Source organism: Grammomys surdaster, unplaced genomic scaffold (genome assembly GCF_004785775.1).
Source record: "Grammomys surdaster isolate TR1022 unplaced genomic scaffold, NIH_TR_1.0 149, whole genome shotgun sequence".
In the NCBI taxonomy this organism is placed as follows: Eukaryota; Metazoa; Chordata; class Mammalia; order Rodentia; family Muridae; genus Grammomys; species Grammomys surdaster.
Window position 1 is genome coordinate 8,834,754 of NW_021604607.1, and position 10,906 is coordinate 8,845,659.

At 42.6% G+C, this 10,906-nt stretch overlaps 1 protein-coding gene across 1 annotated transcript in view; it reads right to left on the reverse strand.

The window, feature by feature from the left end:
* The window catches only part of Camkmt (calmodulin-lysine N-methyltransferase), a 357,972-nt gene extending 347,469 nt beyond the window's left edge, over positions 1-10,503 (reverse strand). Inside the window, exons 1-2 of the mRNA XM_028765088.1 lie at positions 10,273-10,503; positions 1,732-1,904 (exon numbers count right to left, since the gene is read on the reverse strand). Coding sequence (XP_028620921.1) covers positions 1,732-1,904; positions 10,273-10,410 — 311 coding nt within the window. The 5' untranslated portion in view covers positions 10,411-10,503. The remainder of the gene's footprint in view (positions 1-1,731; positions 1,905-10,272) is intronic.
* Positions 10,504-10,906: the final 403 nt, after the last annotated feature.

Genomic DNA, 10,906 nt, shown 5'->3' on the forward strand with positions numbered 1-10,906 from the left:
CTAGCAGGGGTGTGGTTTCTCCTTGTGCACTAGCAGGGGTGTGGTTTCTCCTTGTGCACTAGCAGGGGTGTGGTTTCTCCTTGTGCACTAGCAGGGGTGTGGTCTCTCCTTGTGCACTAGCAGGGGTGTGGTCTCTCCTTGTGCACTAGCAGGGGTGTGGTCTCTCCTTGTGCACTAGCAGGGGTGTGGTTGTTTCTCCTTGTGCACTAGCAGGGGTGTGGTTGTTTCTCCTTGTGCACTAGCAGGGGTGTGGTTTCTCCTTGTGTACTAGCAGGGGTGTGGTTTCTCCTTGTGCACTAGCAGGGGTGTGGTTGTTTCTCCTTGTGCACTAGCAGGGGTGTGGTTGTTTCTCCTTGTGCACTAGCAGGGGTGTGGTTGTTTCTCCTTGTGCACTAGCAGGGGTGTGGTTTCTCCTTGTGTACTAGCAGGGGTGTGGTTTCTCCTTGTGCACTAGCAGGGGTGTGGTTTTGCCCGCTGCAGATAGTTTCTTCAGTGTGTGAGTTTTGGAATTCTGGGAAGTTTTGAGAGGCTATGAATATGAGAACCCTGCGAGGGGCTATCTGACTCGCTCCTAGGAGGGTGTTGCTGTTTCCTGTTGCTGTGGTTTGTCAAGTGGACCTGAGGAAAGAGACAACAAGTTGGAACATCCTAACAACTTGCCCCTAGAATCCGACATCCCTAATCAGCAGGAAGTAGTAAGAACCCAATAAAACAGATACAAAAATATGTGCCAACAATATACAAAGCAAGAAGTTGGTGAACAGAGTGATCACTGAGGAAATCAATGCACCTAGACTAAAAGGCATGATCATACAGAAGCTAAACGTAGACTGGATTATATAGTGTATATTCCAGACCGGTTATCAATAGGGTAGATTACCTGGATTAAATATAGGCACAAATCACTACAGAAGCAGCTGTGTGACCTTAACCAGCTTATTCCTCACTTATGAAATGATGACATCAATAGTATTCACCAATATATTGGCTGTTGTATTAAAGATGTTAATACATAAAAACCACTCAAAACAGTGACATCACCTAGTAAACAATATCAATTGCCAGCCATTCTTAGTGTTACTATGATTATTTATTGAAGACCATGTTCTACTGTGGAATTTGGTAGACTTAAGGCATTGTTTTTGCTTGACTAATGTAGAAGGATATAACACAAAATACAAAAAGAGAGAGAAAACTGGCAACCCTCAAGGCCAAAATTTTAGATCAGGACTCTGTTATAGTTCTAGAGACACATCTCTAAAACTGTAAGCAAGCCTCCAATTAAAGGTTTCTTTCATTAGAGTTGCCTTGGTCATGGTGTCTTCTCACAGCAAAACAGAGACTAAGATAGTAAACAAGCATGTCCTCATTAGATGTTGATTTTTATAATACAGACTTACAGACAATACATATGATAAATATAAAAGGTATTTTTAGAAATAAAGTAGCAGCAAGCTAAAGTACAATGAGAATATCTTCCAGTGAAGTGGTTCGAGTCAGATTGCTTGTCTTCTCAGAAATCTTCAAAAGTAATTTAAAGTTGCTGCTTTCATTTGATACTTGCGCTTTTTTATGAAATAGAATCATAAGAGATTCAGTCTAAGGCAGCAGGATTTTTTAACATCGAGTTGCAAAACTGAGTTCTAATAAAGATTGCTGCAAAGCCATAGTAGGCATGGAGCTCTAAGTGCAAGGGTTTCCTTCTACAGACTTTAACTCGACAACACTCACCTTAAGGAGATGCTGTATTCGGGATAAAAGATGCTTGTGTACTGGACCCACACACCAGCCTCTTTTTCAGTTCCCCTTTTTTTGGCTTCTGTGACTGAGAACAGATTAAATGATTCAAATCTTCTCACAGATACATGTCTCAGACCATCATCCAGCTGTTTCTGCTTCAGAACCTTTAAAATAAAACCAAATATTAGGGTTATATTATACAAGTGGTATAAGCTTTTGTTTCCAGTTTTTAAGTGATAAGGAAACTCTCACTTCCAATGATACTGGATTAGATTATTCAGACTAATTTCCTGCTGAACACACAGAGAAAAAATGGACAAAACACTTAAGAGTATAATTGAGTAGTGAAGGTAGTAACCGTTTAACAGTCTGATGCCTTAAGTAGGAAAAAAATCTCGAGTTAACAAGGTTTTCATATCCACTTTTCTCCTGGGCATTTGTCAATCAGAGGAAGTGAAGACAAGCAACACCTTTAACAGCCAGAACTAGTGCAGTATGTTATTATTAGGTTCTGTGTGTGTGCAAGTGCACATTTGCATTTGTGTATACATGTGTGTGTGCATATTCATGTGTGTGCATTCACAGCATATGTACACTGCTTATGTGTATATGTACCTGTGTGTGTGACATATTTATGCTTGTGTGTATGCACATGTATGTGTGCTTGTGTAGCTGTGTGTGTGTGTGCATGTGTGTACATGTATTTATTTGTTTTAGGATAAATTAAATGACTGGTTTGTATTAGTTTCCCACATTTGGAGAAAAGAGATAGAGCTAGAAGATTAAAGAGTGTTAGCAAAAACCCTACAGTTAGTTCTATATCCAAATAGAGTATTATATAAACTAATGGAGACTTATAGTTTCTGACTTACATTTTTAAAACTACACACACACACACGCACACACACGACCATCATTGAAGAGTTCAATGATCAAACTTGGAGAAATGGCAGGAATTGTACAAGATGAGCCTGGAATATATGGGTGGATGGGGATGGGTGTGAGTGTAGAACCATGAGTATTCCCTATGCATATAGCCAAGAGCCTAGATGTCTAACTGACACCACATCCTCCGCACTCCTCATCCCCACACGTATAACCAGAAGTCTCCAGTTTGGGAAAACACAAAGAGAAGCTGTTCCAACATCCTGTTTCCTTCCTTTGCACCTTGCACTTTCTACTTTTTCACCACACCCTCTAGCAAAATTTTATGATTATTTTTATTTCTTATTATGCTTCATATACTCATACTAATCAATTTCAGTATCTTTATATAATTTGATTCTACAGCTGTTATAATAACTTGTTTTCTCCTCGTAGAATAGTATAAAGATTGAGCCTCAGGAGTAGGCTGTTCAGTAAGATCTCTAAGCCAAACTGGAAGAGATAGTCAAAGCAACATCTACAGATTACATCATAGAAACATCAAAAATATGAAAAGACAAGGAAATGTGACATCTCTAAAAGATTGTAATCCCTCACTGAGTTCAAAGATACTGAAGTAGATAAAGTGTTGGATGAAGATTTCAAAAGTTTACCAGTAAAAATGATAGTCATATCAAAGAAGACACAAGCAGAAAAATTCAATCCAGGATCTGGAAGAGATTTGCCAATGCAAAGGGAAATAGCCAATAAAAATCAGCAATATGATGAAAACGGTGTCAGCACAGGGACAAATTCTGGAAAAATATATATTCCGTGTGTGTGTGTGTGTGTGTGTGTGTGTGTGTGTGCGCGCGCGCGCGCGTGCGTTGGGAGCCCACTCTGAGCAGAAAGCGGCTATCATCTTTGCAGCCATCTCAGACCATATACCCTGACAAGAGACTTATTTTCAACAGCCTGAAACAGCTGAGCACACTCTGATAAACATCTTGTTTTTCTTACATATCTTGTTTTGTTGTTTAATGCCCCCAGCTGCAAGGCGCACGTGGTAAAGTGTCTTCAGCTGTGGTCCCCTGCTTCTGCTTATGTATACCCAGGATTTCTTTTCAATAAACGGGACTTGAACAGACTCTCTGTCTTGTCTCCATTCTTCGCGTCTCTTGCCCTTCCATCCCCACTCTCTCTCTTGCTAGACCCTGACCCAAGGACCGGAGTAGAAGCTTGGGCTGTTACAAAGTGGCCCCCAAACATAGGGCAGAACGGGCTGTTACGTGTGTGTGTGTGTGTGTGTGTGTGTGTGTGTATGTGTGTATGAAGTCACAGTAGAAATTAAAATATTACTAGAAATAATTCAAATTGCAAGCGTTATCGCTAGAACCTTGAGATAACAGCTAAAGCAGCTATAGGTGCTTACATTAAAAACAAACAAAAGTGTACTGGCACACACCTTTAATCCCACTTCTTGGGAGGCAGAGGCTGACAGATCTCTGTGAGTTTGAGGCCAGCATGGTCTACATAGGTAGCTCCAGGACAGCTAGAGCTACATAGTGAAACCCTGTCTCAAAAAACTAAGGGGCCCGAGCATAGAGCAGGTCTCAGGCGGCAGCTCTGTACCCAACATCAGAAAACCGAGAGAAAGAGGGCCTCCCAGGAGCTTTAACTCAGGCAGCATCCCAGGTAAAAATGAATCATCCGTGATGTCTGCTGTTAGAAGTTCTAATCCAGATGGTGGCCTCCGAACTTATACTACTCAGACCTTTGAAGGGCCACTGACAAGAACATCAAACAGCTAGAGATTGACATCACTAATCTGAAGAAATCTCTCGTTTCGCTGTCTGAAGAGACCTCCTAAAATCACAAAGATCCTTATTGGACTTGATTTACTCTATTACAATAGAAAAGGCTGTGTACAGCTCTTGACTGTGTACAGCCCTTAAAGAAGAAGGTTGCCTTTACATAGACAAGACAAGGAGGGTTAAAGAGAGCATGAAACAGGTAGTGAAGGCCCTAAGAAAAATCAGAGAGAGAAAGAGACAGATGAATGCTGGTACAAGAATTGGTTTTCAGCCTCTCCAAGGTTGTCAACCCTACTTCCTCCCATCTTGGGACCATTATTTGGGTTCTTTTTGCTTATTTCTGCTGGTCCCTGGGCCTCAAATAGGCTGACTAACTCTGTGAAACAACAGATAAACAATTAGGTAGCAAAACCTATTCAGATACATTATCATAAGTTAGCTATGGAGGACCACGAGACTCAAGATGAGGTTGTTACTTTATACAGGGTGTTCCCAAAACCCATCTCCACCCAACCTAAAAGAGGATACTTCCGCCCCTAGACCAGGCAGAGAGGGGTCACCCAGAACCCCCTCTGACAGGCGATCTGAATTCTTGTTTAGGCTGCAAGGCTTAAGCACTGCAAGGGAATATCAATAAAAGTTAAAAATATCTCTCTGGGTTCCCTGAGGGACAAGCCTGACTGCATAGGGGTTGATGTCAAAAGTATCCCCTCTCCAGGAAAAAGACATCGGGATAGGTATGGCCCTCATGCCTCACTGGACAACGACAGGGTACCGGAGCCATTACAAGGTCCACTTCAATTACTGGAGGTCAGGCCTCTATCCCCGCCTTCGCAAGATTAGAATAGCCACAGCCCTTCTATACTTAGAGAAGGGAGGAGATGTTAGGGGCAGCCCTGATTACACACTAAAGGCCTAAAATCAGCCATAGGCCTAAAATCAGCAACAGGCCTGTCATACATGTATACTAATACCAAGTCTTGGGTCTCTGTGGAAAAACATTGAAACAGATGGCTACAAGCTATTGTAAACAGGCAGCTTTTGTGGAAATTTACCAGCCCGAGTAGTCATAGACCTTGTAAATAGGTAGCCTTGGCAGACAATACCAACTTAGATAAGGACAAGTGAGTCATAGGCAGAGTCATAGTGACCTGTCCCCTGAACCTTCACCCAGCCGATACCCGGTTCTGAAAGATATCTGTATTCCCCCTGAACACCCACACTCCAGTGTCATCCCCTTCCCCACATCCTGCCTTTCTGTGTTTATAACCGCTGTGTGAATGAATTACAATTTGAGAAAAAATAAATAAATTATTAAAAAAAAAAAACTAAACTACCCACACATCTATGATTACTTGATCTTTGACAAAGGAACTAAAACCATCCAGTGGAAAAAGGACAGCATTTTCAACAAATGGTGCTGGTTCTACTGGAGGTCAGCATGTAGAAGAATGCAAATTGATCCATACTTATCTCCTTGTACAAAGCTCAAGTCCAAGTGGATCAAGGACCTCCACATAAAACCAGCTACACTGAAACTAATAGAAGAGAAACTTGGGGAAATCCTCAAACACATGGGCACGGGGGAAAAGTTTCTGAACAGAACACCAATGGCTTATGCTCTAAGATCAAGAATTGACAAATGGTACCTCATAAAACTGCAAAGCTTCTGTAAAGCAAAGGACACCGTCAATAGGACAAAGTGGCAACCCACAGATTGGGAAAAGATCTTTACCAATCCTACATCTGATAGAGGGCTAATATCCAAGGTATACAAAGAACAGAAGAAATTAAACTCTAGACAATCAAATAACCCTATTAAAAAGTTGGGTACAGAGCTAAACAAAGAATTCTCAACTGAGGAAACTCAAATGGTGGAGAAGCACCTAAAGAAATGTTCAATATCCTTAGTCACCAGGGAAATGCAAATCAAAACAACCCTGAGATTCCACCTCACACCAGTCAGAATGGCTAAGATCAAAAACTCAGGTGATAGTAGATGCTGGCAAGGATGTGGAGAAAGAGGAACACTCCTCCTTTGTTGGTGAGATTGCAAGATGGTACAACCACTCTGGAAATCAGTCTGGCGGTTCCTCAGAAAATTGAACATAGCAATACCTGAGGACCCAGCTATACCACTCCTTGGCATATACCCAGAAGATGTTCTAACATATAACAAGGACATATGCTCCATCATAGCAACCTTATTTATAATAGCCAGAAACTTAAAAGAACCCAGATGTCCTTCAATAGAAGAATGGATACAAAAATTGTGGTACACTTACACAATGGAATATTACTCAGCTATTAAAATCAATGAATTCAAGAAATTCTTAGGTAAATGGATGGAACTAGAAAATATCATCCTGAGTGAGGTAACCCAATCACAAAAGAATGCACATGGTATGCACTCACTGATAATTGGATATTAGCCCAAAAGCTCAAATATCTAAGATACAACTCACAGACCACATGAAGCTCATGAACAAGTTAGACCAAAGTGTGGGTGCTTTGGTCCTTCTTAGAAGCCGGGCAGTGGTGGCGCACGCCTTTAATCCCAGCACTTGGGAGGCAGAGGCAGGTGGATTTCTGAGTTTGAGGCCAGCCTGGTCTATAGAGTGAGTTCCAGGACAGCCAGGGCTATACAGAGAAACCCTGTCTCAAAAAACCAAAAAACAAAAAAAAACAAAAAAAAAGATTTGTTTTCATACTATGTATTTTGATTTTATCTTTCTCTTTTCGTGGAGTCCTTTTTATGTTGGCCAACTACTTCTGTGCATGAGGTCTGGCCTGGAGTGCAGTTGACATAACCAGTGAAAATCCATTGGAGAAAACTAATTTTTGCTCTCCCAGAAAGTATCAACTGCAAACAAATAATTAAAAATTAAGTCTTAAAAAAATGTAAAAGCACTAGGAAACAAGGAAAACTCAAATTATAAAAATTAGAGGTGAACACAGAAGTCACTACAAATTTCAGTGAAATTTAAAGGGTTACCAGAGACTACTCCAAAAACTGAGACTAAAAGAACAAGAATTTCATTTTAAGCAGAGGTGGGAAAGAAGCCGACCCTCAGACTTTCGCTTACAATGAAAAACTAATATCCAATAAAGCGTTCATCATCATGCCCAGTCAAGGGCAGGACGGAGCCTAAAATCAAGGGCTTCAACACTGACAGTTTAACAGAGGACGCTGCCTTAAATAGTGCTATGAGATACTTCATTAACCAGAGTCTTCAGCCAAGTATTCAACCCTCCAGATAAAGTATTTCACTCTAGAGGCATCTGTGAGTTTCTGTACGCATGCATCTTCTTTATGTAATTTTGCTGGGATTGTTAAGTAGGTTGATGTCCCAGGTTTGGCAAACAGCTCCATTCTCTAAGGCACAGCAATTGGCCCAAATGTGGCCTACCAGAGTCATTTGAAAGAAATTATTTCTTAAGGAAACTAGATCATTTCTTCAGGATCCCTAACTGGATGAACATTGAAAGACTGAAGTTGCAAGTGACCATCACCCTTATCAGATGAGACTCAACCCAGAGGAACACAAAATGCCTGTAAGTTCTTTAGCTATTGATCACATATAGACTTCTAGATCTCACCGACTTAGGGTAGGCACTAGAATCAAAAGTCAACAATTTATCACATAACCTAGAAACAACAATGTACTAGTCATACAGGTTTTCCCTCAAAAGTATGAGCTCCAGAAAAATCATTAAAGTATTATTGAACAGTTAATACAAGGAGCCATGAGACACCACTGGAATCCTGAGGAGGACAGAAAGACAGAAAAGAAACGCACATCATGAAAGTGTGCCACAAGAGAAAGAGATCAAAACTAGGGCGTTGCACACGCAAGGTGTTCTAGCACTGAGTAACACTCCCAACTTGAGTCACAAATTTCTAGCCTTGATCAGATTCTTCAAGCTTTCTGCTTCTGAACACAAATGAAACATGCATGAATGGTTTAGTCACTTTAAACAGTTACAAAAATGTTTAGCCTGAGGTAATCAACTGAAAAAAGAAATCACTTTTTCCCTGACACTTTGTACTGGCTGGTTTTGTGTGTACTGGCTGGTTTTGATACAAGCTGGAGTTATCACAGAGAAAGGAGCCTTCCTTGAGGAAATGCCTCCTGAGATACAGCTGTAAAGCATTTTCTCAATTAGTGATCAAGGAAGGGGGAGGGCCCAGCTCATTGTGTGTGGTACCATCCCTGGGCTGGCAGTGTTGGGTTCTATAAGAAAGCAAGTTGAGCAAGCCAGGAGAAGCAAGCCAGTAAGTAACATCCCTCCATGGCCTCTGCATCAGCTCCTGCTTCCTGACCTGCTTGAGTTCCAGTCCTGACTTCCTTTGGTGATGAACAGCAATGTGGAAGTGTAAGCTGAATAAACCCTTTCCTCCCCAACTTGCTTCTTGGTCATGATGTTTTGTGCAGGAATAGAAACCCTGACTAAGACACACCTAAAACCAATAAGTCTTTTTCTCTACACTGTGACTTTTGGCTTGGCCATGCATCTTCCTTTAGCTAACAATCTATGAGGTGGCTCATAGTGATTATCAACTTGACAAGAACTAGAGGAACCGATAACGTCTCCACATGTCTACGAGGGGTTATCTATATTAGGTTAACCTCTTGGCATGTCTGTAAAGGATTTTCCTAACTATGGTCATTGAGGTGGGGATGCACACTCAATATGGTATCATGTCATACACTAGGTCTTCAACTAAATAAAAAGGAGAAATAGAACTAGCTAGTATTCGTCAATTGCTCTCTTCTTCCTGACTGCTAACACAACGAGACTAGCTGCTTTAGGATCCTGCCACCTTGACTTTTTCTGCTAAAATCTGTACCATCCAACTGTGCACCAACATATACCCTTCCTTTCTTAAACTGCTTTGTCTAGTATTTTCATCACAGTAATAACAAAAGTAATACAGCATGTTACCAGCCATCACGTAAGCAGGGATTTTAAATGTGCCTCTTGCCCTTATATACTCTACCATAAATAGGAGAACGTGCCAGGCGACTATGGGTATACAGACCAGACACGAGTAAACCACGCAGGTGATCACAGGTTATATCAATAGACTACCAAGTGGTTCACAGAAGTTGTATGTCATATGACATGAGGTTGGTTGTTTAAAAGCAGTGTCTAAGTAAAATAATACACTAAGGACTCATTGCCCCGCGCCACTGTCTTAGTTACTTTTCTATGACCGTGACACGACCAAGGAAACTTATAAACACAACAGCCTTCACTGGAGCGGTTTGGAAGAAACGAGCCAACACATTTGGATTCATTGGTACATCTTGGGCAGCGAGTATCCCAATAATTTACTTCAAACTTAGAAAATAAACGTCTGAGTTTCACGTGGCGGGAAAAGGAGAAAGCTCCCTTTACCCTCCGATAGACATTGCACTGAAACGCGTGCAAAGTCCCCATTCCATTAGTGAACCTCGCGGATCTCCAGAGACGTGGGACCAAAACCTGCACCCAGGAAGTCGGTGACCGCGACTAGGCTGTGAGTTAAGAAGCAAAAAAATAAAATAAAATGGAAAGGTTCAGGAAAGCAGAGCAGCACGCGGTGAAGAGAGGCGGTCGCACCCATCAGACAGGCGAGCAAAAGGATTTTCTACTTGGAGCTGAGTTTCTGGAACCTCGCTCTGGCTGTCCCACTCTCCAACCCCGCCAGATTCTCCCTTTTTTGGTGGGACAGTGTAGATGAAGCAAGGGGGCGCTTCTCGCTTGGCTCCTGACAAATGGAGAAGTCAGCGCGGGGCTGTAGAGAACCGCGAGCCGCTACCTGAGAGGGGAGTGGCCACAGGCACCGGTGGAGAGCGCTCGCCCTTACCTGTCGCAAGAGCTGCCACCGGACGGCCCCTTTGGGTGCCGAGACCAACGACTCCTGTCCGGCACCGCCAATCATGGAACCCTTATCCGCCTCTGCCTCAGTCTCTCCAGCCCCTGCAGCCGCGACCTGCGACTCCATCACCAGGGCTAACTGGACACGGAGGTGCCTCCGCCACAGCTCTCCCCAGTCAGGACCTGCCAACTTCTTCGCTGTCAGGACCTGTGACGCCCGGCCTCTCGCCCACAGCCTTTGCGTGCACCCTCCCCGAATTCCGCATTTCCGGTATTCGCATCTCCTTGACAACCGAAACAGCGGTGTCACGTCGTTGCACCAGTTTTCTGGTGGCCATCTTAAGTGAGGGCGAGGCGGAGTGGGAGGGAACTGTGGAATAGCTGCAGAGAGGACTTTCCTCGTTGTTTTCATCTTTCTCGCTTTGTCTCTTGCTCGCAAGAATACAAGAAAACCAAAATACAGATGTCTCTTAAGATGAGTGAGTCCAGGAAGAGAAAAAAAGCCCTCCACTGACCATAATAAAGATGGCGAAACGTGCTTCCGATAGGGCTGGATAGGTGTTACGTAGACTAGCGTGCTGCAAACTAGCTCTGGGCGGCGCGAGATAGGTTGTCTTTCTTGC